Source organism: Montipora capricornis, chromosome 8 (assembly GCF_036669925.1).
Source record: "Montipora capricornis isolate CH-2021 chromosome 8, ASM3666992v2, whole genome shotgun sequence".
Classification (NCBI taxonomy): Eukaryota; Metazoa; Cnidaria; class Anthozoa; order Scleractinia; family Acroporidae; genus Montipora; species Montipora capricornis.
Genome location: NC_090890.1, coordinates 26475912 through 26498411, shown reverse-complemented (window position 1 = coordinate 26498411; position 22500 = coordinate 26475912). Strand labels below are relative to the sequence as shown.

Genomic DNA, 22500 nt, shown 5'->3' with positions numbered 1-22500 from the left:
AATATAATCGTGTTGCGCGTGCAGTACGCATTTTAGCCAAATTTTTTTGCAGTATTCTGCATAGCAATGACTCGAAGTCACAGGCAGCCCAGACACGGAGGTTAAAAGATTATAAGGATTTGTATGGGGATCTCGATAACAAACTCAAAAAGATATTTACAAGCAAAAGTTCTCAATAAAAAAGCCTTACTTTATTGTCGTGGTAACTTTCTCGCTACTTGTGTGCTTATTTGCCTGATTAAATGCGATTTAAGCGACCTCTCAACTTCCCGGCGGGTTGTCACTCGTACCTAAATAAAGGTAAGGCTGGCAACTAATTCCTAGCTCACCTCACATCCCGCCGATACGCGATAAAATCAAACTTCTCCGGCATCAGTCACGCTCAATCTCTGGCGATGGCCACACCGAGAAATTTACTCCTCTTCGACCAAGTTTGAAGGTCCGGAGAGTATTTATTGCTGAAAAAAAGCGAAAAACTTCCAAAATTTCAAAATCCTTCGAACTTCGCTTTCAAAAAAGTCAACGGTTCACTTAGGCCTCGATCTGGTGAGAGCAAATAAGTGAACGGTTGACCAGCCGTGTCCAAATTCGTTGTAAGCGAGGCTCGAAGGATTTTGAAATTTGGTTTGTTTTTGCTTTTCTCAGCAATGAATGCTCTCTGGACCTTCAAACTTGGTCAAAAAGAAGTAAATTTATCGGTGTGACCATCGCCGGAGTTTGAGCGTGACTGATGACGGAGAAGTCTGATTTTATCAGCGAGATGGGAGAAATAAGCTAGAAATTAATTGCCAGCCTTCCTTTATTTAGGTGCGAGTGACAACCCGAGAAGTTGAGAAGTAGCTTATTAAATCGCATTCAATCACGCAAATAAGCACACAAGTAGCGAGAAAGTTACCACGACAATAAAGTACGGCTTTTTTGTTGAGATTCCCATACCCTCCGACTGGGCCGCATGTGGTAAAATCAGCTAAATCGAGGTCTTAACGAGATGTGAATCTTTTATTCTCCATTCTTACTCTGAAAACGCACGCACCAATTTATTTTAGGATAATTCGCCCACGTACATTGCACGATTTGCGGGGAAAAATTACAATGACAGTTGTAAATTAAGGGCCATTCTCAGAGGATATGGTTCAAACTACTGTCTTAGCAAAAACTCACGAACGTTAAGTTGTCGTCGTCTTTATACGACAATCATCAACATGTTCAAGTTTAGCTTAATTATCGGCATGAGGTTGCATGAAACGCTGGAGTTTGAAACGCGATCAGCTGTTAAATCCATACAGAAAACTCGATTGATGCCAACGTGTAGTTGCAGCTTCGAGTAACTTTATGCGGGACGACAAATTTAACAGAAAACGTCAGACACTTCTTGCCGTAAAAGCATAAATTTTCTCTTATTCGAACTTGCCTATTTCTTTAAATACGTTAATTCTCTTTTCTGTTATCTGTAGCTAACAGACAGACCGCACACGCATATGCTAAATCCAAAGAAGTTCAGAGTGCTAATGATTTATTGTAAAAACAAGTAATTTCAGCTTCATGGACGTTTAACTTCTGTCGTGAAGGTAACTCTAAATCTCACTTATCTGTTGTGTAACGGCAGTGCTTTTCCAAGGGTAAAGGGTAAAGGGTGAAGGGTAAAGGGTAATATTTTGAACCAACCTTTTTGCTGAAGTGCTTGGCGCAGCCATTAATTCCTATTACACCCCGTTGAAATGGCGAGAACTCGATTGCTTGGTCCAAGAAACTCTTTTGTTCATGATTAATCTTTTTGTGGAAGTAATATTATGCGTGCCCTATGTAGGCGAGCACAGCGGACCAAATCCCACGAATGAGGCAAAGACGGCAAACTGATATTTTCTGTCTCGCTTGTACTTTGTGGATGCGTTCGCTACGAAAATCTGCATGTAGAATTTAAGAGTCGGATCTTTCAGCATTGCAATTGAACACAAAATCCGAAAACGGTTTGCTATTGAAATATCGAGAATGATCTCCATTAATGAATGGAATCCGCAAATAAATCCGTTTTAGGATTTTGTGTTCCAATGAAAATTAGAAAGATTGCGATTTAAACGCACCGCCAAGTTTCTCAATAGAACACACCCTTTGTTTATTCTTGGGGTAAGTGAGTAAGTTAGCCTATTTTCCGGTGTTCGAAACGACATTTTTTTCTTGAAGAATATCTGGTGCTCGTAATTAATTTTTATGTAAGGAAAACTTTGCAGAGAGGACAGGGGATGAAGTGAAAGCAATGTTTTCTGCCTGGTCCACTGTATCTGTGTTGTAGACTATGTTGTGTTCTTTGCCAACCCTTTTGGACAAGTGAGATGGGCAAAGGTTTTGTAAGATAAATGCTAACCATTTAACCATTACCCGTTACCCGTTACCCTTTACCCTTGGAAAAGCACTGCCGGTTGTGTAATACAAGTTCCTGGATACTTTGTTGGAGGAGTCGTTAAATCAGTAATCCAGTGATCATGAGGACTCAAGTCGCATCGATTTAACTTGGACAATTTTATTCCAGGCTTCCTTGCAAATGTTTAGGTTACACACTTTATCGTGCAGTCAGCCGGGGATCTTTCTAACATGATCAAGTACCGTATCTTGAAAAACTTACTCCGTTTGACATTTTCCAGGGGTATTTTCTGAAGCTCATCCTTTTCAGATACCAGTCCCCATTTTGAGCAACCATCTCCTTTTTCTTGGCATGATTCTGTCTGTACAGCAACTGCGATAACAGACAAATCATGGTTACGAATGTCTAGAGTTGTTACAATTGCTGAGCACTCCAGAACTTTCCAAAATACGTATCATACTCACAATCACTAAAATTAGTATTATTAAGAGAACCAGGGCGATAACTGCTGCAGCTATGATCAAAGCTAGAATCCAATCCTCTAGCACGAGCGAGGAGGAGGAGTCTGTAAACAAAGGAGAAGGGATGAAGTTGTTATGCCATGTTCCAAATACGTTAGCAATAAAAAGAGAAATTAAGATCCATATTTACGATAAACAGGACTGTTTGGCTGGAATTCGTTGTTTGTCAAAAGTCAACGATAACTCAAGCTCTTGCCTATAATCCATACTTAATCAACAAAGCTTTTGAAAAAAGAGTAACTCATTAATTCAACTAAATAAGAACGTTCTCGTGGTTTTGCCGGCTTGCCACGTTTACCTTTAAAGTAATCCTAAAATATTTCCAGTAAAACGCGTTATAGCGGTGCTCCGCGCGCCGCGCCGAAGGCCCTTGCGCGGAGCACCACTGGTAAGAAAATATGGTAACCCATCTGTGCGAGAAATTGTGGTTTCGGTCACCGTACGCCAATGTATGCCAATGTGAATGTGACCAATATCACATGACCATATCGCAGGCTCAAGTTTCGAGTTCTTCGAGGTCAGCGTTTTAAGGTGACCGCTAACCAAGTACTAGTTTCGATTGGATCGCAGGCTCAAGCCAGGTTATCTGATTGCAAGAATAAATAACCCGCTTTTAAGCCTGGTTTTGACTAGCGACACAAGCATAAACACAAGAAGCATACGCAAACTCAGTGGTTTGTTGTTCATTAGAGCCTTTTGTTAGAACAATAGACACTAATTAACAACAAGTAAATGCGCTTGCGTGTGTTCCTTGTGCTTATGCTTGCGTCACTAGTGAAAACCAGGCCTTAGGCTTGGCAAAATCAATATATTACGGTTGTTGTCAAGTGAGATAGGCGATGGATACAATGAAAACGAAACATCTGAAAAGGTATTTCAATGCAATGACGAATTCGTTGTCAACCCAACGAATATAGCATCTTGCTCACGAAATGAACTTAAAGCCGATGACACATGCACGGTTCAACATCTTGCAACATTCGTTGCTCAACCAATGTTGCACAAACGTGTTGAACGGAATAGAGCTGGTCTCTATTTTCGGTCAACGACGTTCAACGTGTTGAATGGCATATTTCAACATTCAATATGACATGACACACTGTACAACATTTGTTGAACAACAGCTGCAACATTTGTTGACTCAACAAAAGGTTGAACCGTCTTTCATCAGCTTAAAAGCCAGCGGAGTCTGCGACCAGCAACATAATCAGAACCACGATTAAAACTGCAAAACTCGATGTTTTTACCTTGTTTATCTCTTTGTTGTAAAACAAAGATATCTCCTTGTCATTTCATAATCATCTCAGGCTAATCTAGTAAATTTACAGAACTATCATTGCCGGCGTAATTTGTTTTTGTAGGGGGGGGGGGGGGAGGGGCTCAAAGTTGTGCGATTCGAAAATAATTGGACGAAAGTGAAGTAGGTATCCAGCTCAAGTTTTTTTTAACTGGGATGATTTAGGAGAAATTTGACAGACAAAAATTCAAAATAAATTACCTGTTGGTAATCATTATAGACCTTTTCGGCTTGTACATTTTGTTTTCCCAATATAGATCATGTGATAATATATATTCAAGAAGTTTGGTATTTTGTTTTGTTCATTAAAATGAGGGCATGCAAGCATGAATATGCCTGCATGCACTCTTTTTAACGAACAAAAGAAAGGACCAAGCCTCCTGAGTATTATCACATGATCTGTATAGCGAAAACAAAATGTACAAGCCGAAAAGGTCGATTGGACGGCTGATATTTTGTTAAGATACAGAGTAGTGATAAATATTGGGGTACCATTTCAACTTTATAGAGACTTGCAAGGGTAATGTATATATGTGATACGAATATTGCATGACTGTTTGCAGTCAGTTTGACAAATTATAATTGAATTGACAAAACTCTTTGGAATTAAGCTCTTTCAGTCTTTAAATACTAACCTGTTGGAGAGGTAGTGGTAGTAACGGTACTACGTTTTGGGCCTACTTCTATTAAGCCAAAGAACTCAAATCGCAGCTGACTTGTGCCATTGGCTCTTTTTAGCGCTTGGATAATGCTGGTCTCGTTCGCCTTTGATGTCGCTGCGAATGCTACATCAAAAATAGCACCCACACTTCCTGAGAAAAACTCTAGGAACGTGATGCTCCTAAATTCCAGGAAAGTGTCTTTGAAAAATGGTCCAAAGATATCTGTCAGGTCTTTGATGAGGCCACCAGTAACAGCTGCTGTCAAGTCCTCATAAGCCGAAACAAAAATTCTGTCTACCATGGTTAATTTGACTGTGAAGATTTTTTGTGGTTTTTCTGAAAGACAGAACGATGCGGAATCGAAATGAGTTAAGACACTTACAGGCAGCCCAATAACAGTAAATTTGGCCTCAAATAGAAATATTTGTAGGAAATCACGGTACACACTCAAGATGGGAGTTGCACTTACACACAAATAGCAATGCAGTATCGATGCATTTCAATGTGATCTTTGAAGGGGCTATGCATATTTTAGGGTGTTTAGGGGACATCATTAGCTTATCACAGGTTTAAAACTAAAAAAAATGGTTATGTGGAATTCCTTTACTGATAAAATTTATCGTTACATCACGAACATTGATGATTTTGAGCAAAAAACGGCCTTTATCCAGGCGATATGCCTTAAACTTGAAAAACATCAGGCTGCCTTTTTTCATTGAGATTATCCAAATGCAGTCCGTTTCAAACCTGTCCATTTGTGTCCATCCATGCTTCCATTTTCTTTTATTGTATTTCTTTTACGTTGTTCATCTGTTTTAAGTGGTTATCTCGGGTTTCCACTCATTTGACACTCCCACAACGTGTGCAAAAATTTACAAAAGGCTATTCACTTGGCCTTAGTGTTTGCATTTAGCTCTTCAACATTTAAATAAGACGCTCCTCGATCGGTGCATAGATGTGCCATGTTGTCGTGAGAAACCACGCGGCAAAATGCAAAAAGGAGTAAGGGCAGAGTGGAGTCCGATTTAACTATTTCTACTCAGCTGGATTTAGCCCTCGTCTGAACGAACGAACAACGAAATTAATGGGTCTAATTAATAACCAGTTGGCCCTTCTGTCGGCAAATTTTGTTCGCTATCACAAAGTAGTTAGGAATTAGGGTTCGATCTTCTTCTGTGAGAAGCGCATCCTGGGAAATATAGACGCGTTATGCGCCTCTGTTTATTTTTTGTGCTTGTAGTTTTGTTAAGTTAAAATTCATTTCGCATCCCAGGTAGTAAATTCTGCACTAGAGCTGGATCCGTAAAGAGAGCAAGCCTTTTATTTTCTTTACCTGATTCACATTTTTCCCCTTCATATTCAGGTGTGCAGTTGCATCTTACTAGTCTTCCAAATTCTGTGCAAGTACCGTTATTATTACACGGATTTGGTAAACATGGTCCAGCATCTAAACGAAATAATAGAAAAGCATTAATATTTCATGAATTTAATGGCTGGTCTTCTCACTAGAGACGAGATCATAAGTCAGAACTAGCAACATTCGCAAAGTAACTCAATTTAACAATTGGTTCCTGTGTCAAGCGTGCGTTCATCCAGATTTGAAGCACGCTCGAAGATGGACAAAAGATGCATAAGAACTGCTCGAGTCCGAGTGACAGCCGACAGCAACAGACCTCTACCTTCCTGAGTGCTCTCCAAACTTCCCGAGTGCTTTCCGAAACAAAATAAGCAAGGAATTGAATTGTAGCAGCTCAGAGGGAATTTTAACATGAAGTAAAACGATTGCTTCACTTTTTTTTCCGAAGTTTTCTTTAAGTTTTCGAATGCAAACTGCTGAACTCGATCGCGAGAAACGTTTTTCTTCATCAGCGTGTACAATGGGAAAATAAAGCAGGCTCGCGCAAATGAATTTGATTATATAGATTTTACTAACTATCTTATAAATTCTCTAGACCCCCTTTTAGTACCTTTCGTGAGCTCAAAGACAAGGCAAATAATGCCCTGCATATGTAACTTGCGATTAAGCTTGCGCGGCCCAGACAAAGGACAACCTGGCTTAACGCAAAGACTTCATAGCTAATTATTTTTTAAGGACGGTGCCTACTAATTCAAAGGTATTTTTGCACCGGTTTATGATTATGCAGAAAATGTAGATCTTAACAAGTGTTATTGAAATCCAAAGAGAAAATTGGGGGTGACCACGCATTTTTCAAAGGCAATTGATGAGTAATATTTGTTTTAAAAACTTTAAAATACAAAGAAATGTATGGCGTTCTTTCTCAAATTGAAACTTAATTATCTCTCAAAAATGCATGGTTACCCCAATTTTCTTTTTGGATACCAAGATTACTTACTAAGATCTACTATTTCCGGATAGTTTTAAAACGCACAAAAATATCCCTGTATTAATAAGCACTACCCATAGCAAATCCGAGTATCTCGAGATGCGCAGAACGTATGCGCAATAACAATAGTACGCGCCGTCCTTAACTTGGGTTAAATCCAGCTGTTTGTTTACTTGAGCAGCAGCATTTGGGAGACACTGACATTAATTGTCTGTATGTCTTGACAAGAGTGATGTTGAAGTTGGGAAGAAGAGCGAGAAGAGCAAGGAGACACCTCGTGACGCTTATTAAATGGGACCGGATCCAATCTCAATCTCGTACCCAGAGTCCTCGGGCTTTTTGGTCAGCGGGTGAGCGCCCGCTGACCAAGAAGCCCGAGCACTCTGGATACGATATTGGAGCGGATCCCATTACTTGTTTTTCTGGACATATCGCAGGATGGAAATTAACAGTGATATGAATATAAGTTTAGAGACAACCTAAGTATTGTAGTCTTTATTACACCTATTTATAAATCAATGATGATCCTTGCAATCTGATTGACTCTCAGCAGTGAGACTTATTCCTAAATCGCACTATTTTTTGTTCTAAATCGCACCATTTCCCCAGCCACTAAAACAAGACAACCCATCAGATTTCAAGGCCTGTTTAAAGTAACCAATCAAATTGCAAGAAAATGAAAGACAAAGAAAACCACCGTGTGGCCAATTTTGTAACTTTCGTTTCCCAACTGGATCAATAAAATATTGGCACTGACTAAAATCGTGTATTTTAGCGACTAAATAATAATTGTGTGATTTCTAAATACGTGCAATAAAATGGTATTTGAACTTTGTGTCCTGCAATTTTGGTCTGAAATCAAAATTGTGATTTCAAAATTTCTATTTTGAAATCACACGTATGATTTCAGACAAAATTGCACTCCACTCAGTTCAAATACCATTATTAAAACACTGACCATATCTATGTATACTGGCCAAGATGACATAAAGTAACTTTAGCTGCACCAAACGCCTGGTAAATGACGTTAATTATTTAATTCGACTGATGTAAGAAGTGAACACACTTTCCACAATCGGACTCCTAGCACGTTCGGGCGCGTTTAACAATGCAGGCGTTTCTCTGCTACTAAAAGCTCCTCTGGTTGGTGCACTCTTAAAGTGCGTTGCTCTGACAAACGTAAATTTTCACGTTCAATTCATTTCAGATCTTACGCGTCATCAAGTCTGTTCTGTATTTCTCGTATTTATACCTTACGCGTGAGACGTTTGAGACAGCTTGTTTGTCGCCTATTGAATTCATTAAACTAAGGTTATCTAGGTTATCTGTATAAGGCTCGACAAATTTAATTCTTCAGACAATCCAAAGAAATACCTCACTACCGCGGACGAATTCATAGCAAGAAAATGAAAGAATGTAGAGATGTATTTTTGTAAACCCTGGTTTTCACTAGTTGCGCAACCACAGGTGCAAACATAAACGCAAGCACAAGAGATTCCTGTCAAGTGAAAAGGAACCATTATGCAAAGCACAATCACACGATGCAGCGACAATACAATGCTCTATTTAACTAGGGTAACATATTAACCTTAAACATTTTTCTAACATGTGCCCCTATTTTTCCGTGTTCCCTTATACAACGCGCCGCTGCGAGTGGAATCTGGAACGGGTCTTTTTCATTGAACGAATATCACAGCTTGCGTTGTTACCCTCCAGCATTTCGCCGGTACCCATTTATACACCTCGGTGGAGAGAGGTACCGTGAGAGTAAAGTGTCTTGCCCAAGAACACAATACAATGTTCCCAGCCAGGACCCGAACCCGGACCACTCGATCCGAAGTCGAGCACACTGATCATGAGACCACCGCGCTTCCAAACGCAAGCAGAAGCGCAAAAACAAGGAAAAGGACAATTTTTTATCCTTATGCTTGTTCTTATGCTTGCGGTAGGCTCGTTTTTCATGGTGAAATGAACGCCCTTGTCCTTGCGTTGCTAGTGAAACGGCCAGGTTCAAAACTTACTTATTTCGCAATCCATTCCGTAATATCCATCAAAACAGAAGCAGTAATACCCATCCACGCGATCACTGCAGTTTCCATTGCCTGAGCAATTGACATTCAAGCAATCATCAATATCTACAATGAAAAAAAAGGAATTCAATTTCTGGTTTATATTTTCTGACTACTAACCAAATCTATAAAGTCGTCGATTCACGGCATACAAAACAAAAGAAAAATCAGTAGGCTTTAATTAAAGATTCCTCTTTTGTGTGTTTAAAGCGTAAAAGAGTTCGCGCATTTATGAAGGCACTCAGTCGCCATCCACCGATTGTACTGTCGAAGCTAAGAGAAACAAATAAAACAATTTTTTTTAAACTTGACTCATGGCGGCATACTTTCCGTTAGAAGAACATGGTCGGTGTCCATATATGGCGGGCAATCAAAATATGGCATACCCCAGACCAATGTGGCCCGGAATCGATGCGTTAAAATAGGTACAAACTTAGTAAAAATCCAGTCAAACCGTACAAAAGTACTAAAATTAAACTACTTTCACTGAAAAATGACCATACCATGTCATAAGGAACTTTTGTCATGTTTTAGCCCAAGTTGTCCTTTTGCCTGAAAAACTTCATACTCCCGTAAAATCCTTAAAATCATGGCTATCTTTGAGTGATCCCATAATTTGTGTTGCCTACATAAAACCTTCGACATTACTTTAACATGTTAAAAAGCTCTTCAAGCAGAGGATTCTGGTCTTTCTCCAGACTAGTGCGCCTCACACGCAGCACACGGCATTTTGGGTCTCCGTAATTTTTCACCTTTATCTCCTGCTACCTTACGTTCTAGCGCAGCTATTTATTTGGAATTCTGTTCAGCATCCAGTGACTCTGAATACGTTTATGGATGAGTTTGCTACTTATCTGGAATCCATCATATTAGTGCCTGAGCCGTTAATTGTGACTGGGGACTTGAACATCGATGTAAATGATACAAATGATCCTAACGCTTGCGAAAAAAACTTACTGACAGAGCAGTTACTTCCAGTAAATCCAACAGGACAAACTTGGCTGCCTGAAGCCACTGTGAGAAGAAGAAAACAGGTTAATTAGGAGTGTCATGATGATATTTAATAGTTTAATTATCGTCATCGTTTAACATCATTTTCAAAATTATAATCCCATCTTTTCAGAAGACTCTTTCTTACCTTTTAGCAGAGCCGCAAGAAGACACGCCCAGAAAACAGGGAACACAACTGACGCCTTTTTACACTTAATGTTTGCAGTATGGTCAGCAGAGCATCTTTTGAAAAGAATTTCCATTCCTTTCTTTTCTCCCGCCTCTGCTTAAATTTAAGTCAGTACAACCTGTAGATAACAAAGGTTCTTTTAATAATAAGATCGGAGATTTAATCTCTAATTTCTCCACTAAAGGGGATGGCGCCTTTGAGGCATCATCCAATTGATGCGGAGTAAAATGGTCTTGCGTTAGACAGAGTAAATCTATAGGTCTCTCTCTCAGGAGGAAAAGAGTGAGTGGACCTAGAAGTTGTTGAAATGAAAATTTTCAAAATAGGGGGAAACAGTAAAACATTAAATGCTATTATCAATAAAACAAACCTATTATCAAAGCAAAGGTATAGGAAATAAATTTCTGAACATCAAATCCATATTCTAAAACTCACCATCACCTTTTTAAAATAACAATCTATGTCTTGTGAGATATCATAAAAACATGAACCCATATGACGTCATAGAAAAATCGAGAGATCGGTCTTGTATTACCTTATTTTTTTTGTTTTGTTTTCATGTTTATTGCTACGATGGTTTCGCTGCGAAAGACACATTAAAAGAACTTTCCAGAAAATTTAAATTATAAAATAAATGAAAACCGAAAGATCATACTGAGAACAGCTACGTAATCAAAATACATTTCAAAAGTCTATAAGGAATTAATTAAGCATAATTGCACGTCCTCGTTAAAACAAATTAGAATTATGACTATTTAAGACACGTGCTGCGATTTTTTTCAAAACCATTGCCTTGAAAAGTCTCCCTTTTCAAAACACATCTCCTGAAATCACGATGTCCAAGCTTAATTTAAAAAGTTTAAAATTTCTGATGAGTTGTTCAGTACAACTTCCAAGCCAGCTGTGAAGCCAGTTACTACTGAATACTGCTACCAGAGGCAATATTGTGCTGTTAGGTTATGTATAAACAATTACCGATTGAGTTTTAAGTGTCTAAAGATATGCATGTGTTTTGTTTGTTGTTAAAGTTCGATGTAATGTTTGCTGTTTGTTTGTCATTGTTTTGATATTCAAATAAGGATAGAGATTTTTTATATAATTTCATGTTCATAAGTTTTTGAGATTGTGAGTTAATAATCTTTTAAACCGTTGGCTGAGAATATATTTTTAGTACGTTGTCAGGACCACGAAAACAAAAGAACGCGGCATTACTACATACTTGCCGGAATCTTTTTCTATAATAAGCGTAAAATCTCTCAGATGGTAATAAATACTATATACACTGAGACAATTCAGATTGGGTGAGCAAGTTAAGGTGTCTACTGCCAAGGACGCCCTTTGCGACTTGGAGGTAAAGAGGGAAAGACGCCGGAGAGATAATGAAGACAGAGAAGAACATTCGAGAAGCTTAATTGTTGATTGTTTTCATAGTAACTTTTATCACTTTAAGAACAGTACTGTTATGTTGTCTGTGGTATTTTCAAGTTTATGTATAATTATGAAAAAACATTCTTACCTATGAATCGAATAAAATGACCTGAAACTTACTAATGCTATAAAACAACTAAAATTTTGGTTTTATCAACGGAACCGGATAATGTAAATTGACCACCGTACAGAGATTCTAAAAGCTGACGTTTCGAGCGTTAGCCCTTCGTCAGAGCGAATCCAGAGTAATTCGCTCGAAACATCAGCTTTTAGAATCTCTACGGTGGTCAATTCACATTATTCTTCGTTGATAAAACCAAACGTTTTGTATACTACTTCCCCACCGACGCAGCACCACATTCGTTCTATAAAATATCTACATGTCGGTTCAATTAAAGACCTTGTCCAGGATCTCAATACATACAACAATATCAACCACTCAGCTCTCAATCGAGACAAAGTTGTCACAAAGATCGTTTGCCGCACTTAACTAACAGAGCACAACAAAAAACCTCCCTAGAGTCATAGTTAATAGAGGGAACTGGTTTGGAAGCCCGGCAAACATCAAAGGCTCTGACGAAGGGCTAACGCTCGAAACGTCAGCTTTTAGAATCTCTGTACGGTGGCCAATTTACATTATCAACTCCGTTGATAAAACCTAATTTTTGTACTTCCCCTCCGACGCAGCACCACAGTTTCTTTAGAAACTACCCCTTCATTCATTTGCCAAGATTTAGGTTGGAAAGTCCACGACCGCGCACAGTCTTTTGTTTTGCGCTCATACAGTATGCATGATTACGTAACCAACACGTTTCTATTGGTTAGTTCCTCAGTACGGAGTAAATAACTATTGTGTTTTGTGCACGGTCGAGGCCAAAAAAGAGAACAAAAACCTACAAAAAAGAAAGTTGTCGGGTTTCATAACCATTTCCGTCTATTAACTATGCTAGAGTTTACTTCTCGGCTAGTAGATTCGACCTGTTCACATATGTCCGCATTTTTTTTTTTTTTTTGTTCTCTCAAGTAGAAACACACAGTTTTGAGTTTACAATTCATGTTTCAGATCATGACCAACATCCATCGTCAGTTGCGAATACAATGAACCGCTAGTCGGGGTGATATAGAAGATAGCTAAATAGGAAGTATGAATACTAAATAACGTGAATGTTGGGCAATTAAAAATACAATTATAGAAAAACAATGGGTATTTAACACGGAAAAATCCAAATGAAAGTGTTAAATTGACATGATTAACTTGCTTGTTTAATGAGGGGTTTTCCCAAGTATGTGCAAGGCCTCCTTGATTTTCAGTTGAAAAGGCGTGGAGGCGGTGTCAAGGATTGAAATCGATTCTCTGAGCACAAATCTCTGCATGTTTCTGATCCATAAATGTGCCAAAAGATGTGTGTGTTTTTATCAGATTTTCACAAACACGTGTAGCAAGATGTCGGTTTGTCTCACCGACTTAACAGGCGCTACAGCCTACGTAAGGAAATTTGTAGACCACACGGGATAGCGATAAATTAGAGATGGCATCTTTGGCACTAGATAAGTTCTTGATCTTGTATGGGACAAACACTAACTTGATGACTAAGTTCTTACAGTAGCGTTGGGTTAAGCGCTTGATTCTGTGTTGAGCGTAAGTCGAGAAGGGCCCAACAAAAGGTTATTTGTAATAGTGCGTGCGAATTTCATTAAAGCTGGTTGCCACGGAAGCGCGCAAAGTGGGGGCAAAGAAATTGCTAAGGTATAATTATTTGACAGTTCTGTTCACAAGACTGGATGGAAACTGATTCTTTCCCAGAATGTTGGTAAGTTCCTTAATGTTGTTGTGGAAGCCGATCCAGGTGTTATTGATTTTAACTAAAACGTTCCTGTCCACCAGCGTTCGTCTTAACCCCAATTTGTAGGGGAGAGGTGCAAAACTGAGAAAGTTGGTGAGAATGCGTGTGTAAGTGCTCTTGCGAAAAACAGATGTGACTGACGAGAGATGGAGGATTGCTGTTGTCCAAGAGGACATCTAGGAACGGTAGTTTGTGGTTGACTTCCGTCTCCATGGTGAATCTAATGTTAGGGTGTTTATCATTTATACAATGGAAAAATTCCAAAGCATCCTTTTCATTGTTGAATTGGTTCATTCTATTTTTAACAGTGAGCCTAACTCACAAGCCCAAAAAAGAATGGTGGCCGTTTTAATTTAATAATTTTTTTAATTTTTTAACTTTGCCAGTCAAGCTGACAGAGCGCCACAACAGCTTGCGCCAATTACTGTGGCCCATTTTTACCCTCCCAACCATGATACACAACAGAAGGCAGACTGCAACACCGGGAACTACGTGCCCTACTCTTAGCGACAAGTGTGTGGGTTCTTTTACGTTTCACAGGATTATGAACATTGAAGGGTTCTGAGACTGGGCCTACGGTTTATTGTCTTTATCCGAGAAGACTAGAGAGTCTAACCATTTGCAGATGTAATTACAAAGGCAGCACTTTCTCCTCAATTATTTAAAGACCCTGAGTGTTGCGGGTCCGGCCGGAGTTGAGCTTACGACCTCTCGAGTGACAGCCCGGTGCTCAACCAATCCTATGCATAATTCGGCTTAAATAATTGCTACTGAGTTCACTGAAATCATGAAATGGTTTAGAGTTTTACTTCAAGCTGATAACTCGTGAGAAAAGCGTGCATGTATGTCAAAAAGAGATGCTCGAGGATCGCAAAACACCCTGCAAAATCAGTTAAATGTAAAAAGTCAACCCTCGAAGTATGGTGATACGCGTGTAATTATGAAACGTTTGTATATATATCAGTGATTACATGATTTTTGCTCGGCCAATTTCGAAAAAAATAGCCCCTGTAACTTTTTCAGTTCGAAGATTACAAATTTGACTGGTTTTGAAATATATACACATTAGTATTTAGTTCTCCTTTATTCCAAATTGTACTCGATATCACGTTATAACTTGTACAAAAAAACTCGACTGGCGTAATGAACACCTGCCTGAATTTCTCAGAATAATTTTTGAATGACTCATTAGGACAAACTGCTATGACAATAGCGAACAGGAATCAATTCTTTTCAAACATGTGTTTGGCAAACAAAAAGAATTTTCAATCCTTGATTTCTGTGACGCCATGTAAAAAGAACCCGTACTCCATTCCAGAAAATTCCTTGCCATTCCATCGTTTCTAATCGGATAGTCGATCTCTTATACGGGTCTGATTTAGCCTGCATACCGTCCTCAGGTGAAATCATTACTAAGTCTATCCAAGACGTTCACACACTGTGCTACTGATTGACTTGCGACCGAGTTCAAATGCAAATCTAGAGAGCGCTGTTCGAAAATATCATTGAAACCGCTATAAATGTTGACATACTCCTTCAAATGAAGGGAAAAAAAGTTTTGTTTTGTAAGTGTCGAAAAGCGAAAGTGAAGGGCGACGGGCAGATTTGCAAGTTTTATCGCTTGAAAACCATATACTGAGATGAGACGTCTGGAGCAAAGTAATTTACAAGCAGCTTTCCCACAAGCTTCTAGATCTTTCGCTTCGTTTATGTTTCTGCTCTACCTCTTCTTCAATGTAAGTAGTATAGAGTGCTCGAAAATTGCCTTTTGACAAGCAACCAATTCACCGACCGATGATCTTTCACCTGACCGTTGTCACCTTAATAGAGTCCAGATTACGAACGAGTCACCATCTGTAAATTTATTATGACTGACAGACTACGCAAATGTCCATTATCCAAGTATCACTTTCCCTTACAAGGCAACATTAGTACTATGAAACGTTAAAACTTACCTTTTGAATTCTCAGCGGCTCTGGGTGGGTTACAACGAAGGTTTAATATTTTCATACCATCTATAATACACTGAGTTCACTGATCCTGAACGAAGAATCACTTTTAAAAGATTACATACTGGTTTTGACAAAGGCGACCAACCAAAGTAAATTAATTCAGGGCTCAATTAAGGTAAAAATGTTATTGTATTTTCAGTTGACAAAAATCTTTGACCGCTGTCCAGATTATATTTACGTATGAGCCATATCCTTTTCTCAGATTGAAATTTGACAAAAAAAGGCTGCAGTCCGATCTTAGCAGAGCAAGAAACGCTAAAAACCTGACTGTGCAGCATTCACATATTTAATACAAGCCATGCAGACACCTTGAGAAACATACATATTGTGCATGCAACCATCTTGCATTGGGGCAAAAAGGTTTTCATGCAGCATTTAGGTTTACTGAAATGTGAATTGTTTTGTATGTCCTTTTCCTCAGCGATATGTGGCCGATCCACTCATGAAGATTTGGCTTGATTGAAAACGGGTATCTTACAGACTTGTAATCAGGAATGAGGGACCAATACCACTGTTTGCGCGAACAAAAAAACTGCAATCAAACTCGTAGCTACCGAAATACTCCAGACAAAACAGCACTGCTTGAGGTATGTCTATACCTTGGAAACACGGAGAACCATAGTTAATCGAGGGAGGTGTTATGGAACCTTAATACCTTCAAAAGCAAGAACAATGTTGTCGCAATCGATGTTGAATACACCTTATTCGCGATGGCCGCCATATTGGATTTGCTATGATAATGCAAATTATCTACACACTTCTGAGGGGGCAAACAACACGAGTTCGAGAGGTTATAACGAACATCTTAGCCACACAGATGATTTTTTTCACGTTCATTGAAAATAGAATAATTACAAAAGTTACTTAGATGGTTTTTTTTAGTAAAAAATGAGGAGATAACGAAGTAGAAAGTAAAAAATTCAAAGGCAATCAAAGATTTAAAATTATTATAAAAGGTACTTAATTCTAAATTCTGAAATGAACTTTTAGCAATTTGATTTCAATATCTCGACGAGCCGATTTTCCGCAATTTGCTTTTTTTTCCAATGTTTGCCCCCCAGCATAACACATGGCTAATTTTCATGACAATTTGAAAACCAACAAGGCGACTATCGTGAATAAGGCCTATTGACCGTGACAATGCTTTCGCTTCGCACGTATTCGCAAATTAGTTGCCCATAATCTCGAAAAAGGGCGTGTTTTGCGCACCGTCAAGGCCAAAATATAGACAAAACATGAAACAAAAAGACATGTCCGGTTTCATAACATTTCAATGCATTAACAATGGGAGAAACTACACTCAAATCAACAGCGTTTTTCCATTAGGTGATATAAGTATTCTTCATATCCCAAGTCCTTGGTTTTTCTGACGAAGAGCTAGCCCTTGAAACGTCACTGCGCCTTCAAACTTTCGACATCAAAGCCAATCTACGTGAATTAAATGAACTGATACAGTGAATTTACTTTGTTAACTTTGTTAAGTGTATAAATCACGAAAGATTTTCGGTCAATCTCCCGCCGATGAAATTCCAATGCATCAAGGTATCATCATAGGATTTCATTTCATCTCCTTTACTTGATTAAATTTGCCATAATAAATACAAAAGAGATGATCATAGTGACAAAGTGAAGTTAGTAGCCCAATCACTGAAGGCCCCGCAGCTACAGTTGTCTTACAGAAGTACCGAATACAAATGACTTATAGGAGTATTATATAAATCTTTATTATATATATATAAAAAAGGACATTACATGGTGGCGAGAAGATAAGACTTTTAACGAGATGCCTAATGACATAAGGAAATTCGAAGACATACACGGTCTTTCTGACTCCACGAAAACAATTTTTACACAGTAATTATTTTTCAGTGGCTTTTTTTCGGTATAAATTGTCTTCTGCAATGCTTCTTTGCGAACTCAGTCGGCAAATCCGAAAGTGGTAATGGCTCACACAAGGGCAGAGAAAACCTGTGACATGCACAGCGCGGTCTGCGTTTCCGTTTCAGGTGATAACGCCCAGGTCGAATACATAGGAACAGGAGCTCATCAAGGGAGCCTATATCTTCACTAATTGCTTGAGTCAACCCTTTCTCGAGTAAATTATTTTTAGGAACAGGTTTTCCCACTAAATTAATCACATTTCCCTTGACGCTGAGATAGCTTCGTTACGGTTTTGATGTAAACATGCAACTTCAACGCTGTTGCTAAACTATATTGAAGGATAAAACAAATGTTTCTAACTTTCAGTTTGGTTCCAGAACAGTCAATTACTGCAACGCCGTTTGTATTTTTACGCGAGCTTTAACTATAACCGTTAGAATAGCCGGTCAGCCTCATTCTTCGGACGTCCGTTTGTACATCCCAGATGCCACCAAGAGCGACTGCCCCTTTGCCTATGTTTCGTTTTTTGCTTCGTCTGATTTTCAACTAGAAAAGAAAAAAAAAACAACAGGCATTGTATAATCTTTCTCTCATGAATATTGACCAGAAATAGGTGTGGTCTTCTTCAACTACGATGTAAAAACATTACAAATTTTTCGCCGCATTAAAGAGTCCGCAGCAAACATTCATTTACCAATATAGTAAGCATTTATAAATCTTGTAAGGTTGTCCTTTACAGCAAGGATCGCTTGCTTTAAGGAAAGACTATGATCTGCGAAGCTCAAAATAGTCTTCTTTGGCGTTTGATTGACAATGAACATCGAAAATCCTTGCGGTAGCCTTAACATCTTTGGGGAATTCGAAAGAGTTAAGTGTCTTTTTTCAAAACGTTAACTTTTGTGCTTTTTTTATGTTATTGCACTCTATTGTTCTGCATTTCGAACAGATTTGTCGCTGAAACACTTTCGAAACAGGAGCTTGGCTATCTAGCTCTCTTAGCTCTCACGGTATACTCAGCCGGCAGGCAGGTCGCTTATTTTAACTGTTCGACGATCTGTTTACACGATATTAGCTCATAGCGAATTGCCAGAATTCAAGATCACCAACTGAGTTCAGCGTGTAGCCCCTAGTTTAGAAATTTCAACTGGTATAAAATGCTTGTCTCACCTTCTTGTGCAGTCTAAAGGCGCCCACAAACGAGGAAACATTGTTTCCCGAAATGTTTTCTCGGCGCGCAAACGACGAAACATCTGAGAAATCAAAATGTTTCTTAACAAATTCAGAATGATTTTTGCTTCCGCAACAAGTTTTTCCTGGGACGCAAACGGGGAAATAATTACTTCCGCAACAATGATTCCGCAACATTGTTTCCTCGTTTGAGGGCGCCTTCACAGATTAGTATTGGCTAGCTCTAGTATTCATACTAGGGCCGTAGCCAGTATGAGGCAAACCGAGGTACTTGCCTCAGTCATTTTTTCGTGAATTTTTAAAATAAAGCGCGATTCCAGTGTTGTCTTTAAAGTGCCCCTGACCCCCAAATATTCTTTTCGCTAAAATAAATCTTTGCACCTGTTTGAAACGCATTGCCTTTTTATAGGCTTCAAAACTTGCAAAAAACTGGGCATCTTATGTTCACGACCGAGTCAGAAGGGCAGTGGGTCTAGTCCTGATTTGAAGTCACAATCCACTTTGCATGCATGTTTACAAAGAGTAATGTAAATCAGTTTGTGACGTCAAATCAGGACATTGCCTCAGTCATATTTTTTTTCTGGCTACGGCCCTGCATACAGTAATTTCTGTAAAAAGCCCTTAGCCAAAACTATACTTACTGTTAAGATAATGAGAATCGCCAGGAGAACGACAAGTATTACTATAGAGACGACCAGAGCAATGATCAACGATGATTCAAGCCCAGTGGGGGACGCTGTCAATGAAATGGTGCAATAAATATTATTTGCAAGCAAAATTGGTGAGCTGTTAATTGATATTACATATTATAAAGGATTAGGATAGTATTCGCACTCTCATTGGTCAATAGCTGTGTTTAGATGAGAGTATGGAAACACGGCTGTGACATCACACGAATTTTGATTGGTTATATGTTGTCAGACGCTCGTTTTGATTTGCTGGTAGGAAATATGAGCGTGTATCAAGAAAATATGTTTCAATCAAGAATTTTCCTTCACTTTTTTTCCTTCATTTGTCTAATTATCTTTGAGAAATATTTTATAAAAGCAATAGAGGACCTTTTCCGTGTTTCCATAGCCTCATCTAAACACTAAGTTGGGAGAATTATCGACAGTTTGCAAACCCAAGACGCGGTCGAGGGTTTGCATAACTCTCTCGATTTCTCTCAACTCCCCCTCGTGTAAAACAGTGGATAGTTTTGAACTCCTTGTTATTAAATTTTCAACCTCGGTTAATACATTTCACGTGCTCTGATTGGTTCACTAAATCTCGGCTATTAGCTATTATTAAATTCTCAACCTCGGATAATGCATTTCGCGTGCTCTGATTGGTTCACTCAATCTCGGTTATCAGCTCATATACCTTGGTTTGACCTTATATGGTAAATGATTGCGTTAAGCGTTGCTAAACTAAAAATGTTTTCGCCGGAATGCGAAATTACTCTTTGAATACAGCCAAAAGGAAGAAAAAAAACTTTTTTTGTAGAAAGTTTGGATCAATTCCGACGTTTAGAAGTACGCGAAAAGGCAAGAAATGTTTTTGTGATGAGCCTGCGTCTGTCTGAGAACAAGGTATTAAACAACATCGTATCAGCTCTCATCAAGATTTTTTTCGATTTCGCTCGGATTTGCTCGCTTTTTCCGCTCGTATTTCGTACTTCCAGATTTTTGGAGTTGAAGGAATTTAATAAAACAATTATTCCATTCGCGCTTGTTGGATATGAGACTGGTTATAGCCAACTCGGCGCTACGCGCCTCGTTGGCTATTTACCATCTCATATCCAACGCGCGCTTCTGGAATATTTGTTAAATATATCTTAGGTTGACCTAATATGGTAAATGATTGCGCTCGGCGTTGCTAGGCTAATTTTTTTCCCGCCGGAAAGCGAATTTTCTTTCTGAATAAAGCAAAGAAAAAACTTTTTTGTGGAAAGCTTGGATCAATTCTGACGTTTAGAAGTACGCGAAAGGCAAAAAATGATGTTGTGATTAGCCTGCGTCTGTCTGACCACCAGGTATTACACAACATTGCATCTTTATTATGTTTTTTTTCGCATTTTCTAGCTTTTTTCGCTCGTATTTCGTACTTCCAAACTCTTGGAGTTTAAGGAATTTAATAAAACAATTATTCCATTTGCGCTTGTTGGATATGAGACTGGTTATAGCCAACTCGGCGCTACGCGCCTCGTTTGCTATTTACCATCTCATATCTAACGCACGCTCATTGAATAATTGTTAACTATTCACCTCCGAGAAATTCGCGCGGAATTTGCGCCCGAAAATGTTGTAATCGTTGCAAAAATAAATGAGTTAAAATCTTTTTTTTGTGCTAAATTATCTCACTGTTTTAGTATATACTAAAACGACTATTCACCTCAGTGTCGGTGGCTAGTGTCGGTGAATAGTTGCTAATCAGAACATAACATATGGGAAAAAGATAAGAATCGACAAAAACGCCCGCGACCTCGCTAATGCGTCCAATTTGTTCTCACTTCAGTATCTATGTCCAAGGTATCATCTCATATTTGGTTCATTTTACTTTTACTTTCAGTCTGTGATATATCTGCAAAGTAGCTGTGAGAATTGTGATCACAAAAACTGAGTGTATAAACACAATAAACTTGACTTGACTTGACTTGACACTGAGCATTTTTCAGGGAATATGCATAAAAAGAAGCTATTGGTCGTCTATTTTTTTGGCTACGGACGAAGAGACAATTGTAAAGGAATTCCGCACAGTCCAAGGCAGGGTTCGAACCTTGCGACCTCCTCAGAGCATCCGACATATGTTATGGAGGTCGTACTCTCGATTCCTATCAGGAAATGATTTCATTTTTAGTTGCATGTCCAAAAGAACTACCATATCATCTTTTCACTTAAGAAAAGTTCGATTACCAATCAAAAGGTGCAATAGACACTGAATAGATTAGATGAAAATTAATATCTGTTACATATCTGAAAACTGCTTTATCATTTTAATCTTTTTATTCTTAATGTTTTTTCATTGTTGACCCTGGAACATTTGGAAACTAAATCCAACTACTCCTTTGCTGGGTTCCAAAACCTACATGCGAGCTTCGACCTCCCGACTACTCGTAAGCTTACGATAACATATATTGTTTGTAGTCTCCGTGTTCTAAGGTTCCCTTCCCACCCCCTTATAACTTGTGTAAAAGACATGCGCATAAAGTGTGAGCACAGGGAGTGACGATTCTTGGAGTGTGGTCAAATCCGTTTATTGCATCGGAATCCTAATTAAATCTCTAGGTATCCTTCATATACCACAGATACCTACCTGTCATTGGTGCGTCCTCTACAACAGTAGTAGACAATGAATCCATTACGTTTATCGTTCCAATGAACTCAAATCTCAGCTGGCTCGAGCCATTTGCTCTTGTGAGCACTTGGATAATATCAGTCTCATTCACCTCTGATGTCGCCGCGAATGTGATGTCAAAGATGGCACCTACGCTTCCTTGGAAAAAATCACGAAACACGATGGTCTCAAACCCCATGAAGTGTCTTTTAAAAAATGGTTCTAAAATGTCGGTAAGGTCTTCTATCAGGCCACGAGTTATCGGTTTTGTCAGGTCCTCGTAATCAGCATAATAATTCCTGTCTGTCAATGTTAGAGTAACTATGAAGGATTTCCTGGGCTTTTCTGACAAATAAAAAGAAGAGAAGATGTAAAATATTGCCGCGTGCAATACAAGAA

At 38.8% G+C, this 22500-nt stretch overlaps 2 protein-coding genes across 3 annotated transcripts in view; both read right to left on the bottom strand.

Annotated features, from left to right (window-relative positions):
* Nucleotides 1–15765, bottom strand: part of LOC138014336 (uncharacterized) — a 16304-nt gene extending 539 nt beyond the window's left edge. The window contains exons 1-8 of the mRNA XM_068861395.1: nt 15661–15765; nt 10392–10551; nt 10211–10267; nt 9206–9319; nt 6173–6286; nt 4813–5175; nt 2824–2924; nt 2621–2731 (exon numbers count right to left, since the gene is read on the bottom strand). Coding sequence (XP_068717496.1) covers nt 2621–2731; nt 2824–2924; nt 4813–5175; nt 6173–6286; nt 9206–9319; nt 10211–10267; nt 10392–10506 — 975 coding nt within the window. The 5' untranslated portion in view covers nt 10507–10551; nt 15661–15765. The remainder of the gene's footprint in view (nt 1–2620; nt 2732–2823; nt 2925–4812; nt 5176–6172; nt 6287–9205; nt 9320–10210; nt 10268–10391; nt 10552–15660) is intronic.
* Nucleotides 15766–17425: 1660 nt separating this feature from the next.
* LOC138014338 (delta-like protein A) overlaps nt 17426–22500 on the bottom strand; it is a 14661-nt gene continuing 9586 nt past the window's right edge. The window contains exons 6-8 of one of the 2 annotated variants that reach the window (XM_068861398.1): nt 22081–22260; nt 19428–19522; nt 17426–18144 (exon numbers count right to left, since the gene is read on the bottom strand). In XM_068861398.1, the coding sequence (XP_068717499.1) occupies nt 18019–18144; nt 19428–19522; nt 22081–22260 (401 nt within the window). In that variant the 3' untranslated portion in view covers nt 17426–18018. Of the gene's footprint in view, nt 18145–19427; nt 19523–22080; nt 22447–22500 lie in introns of both variants that reach the window. The other variant, XM_068861397.1, reaches the window with a different exon arrangement.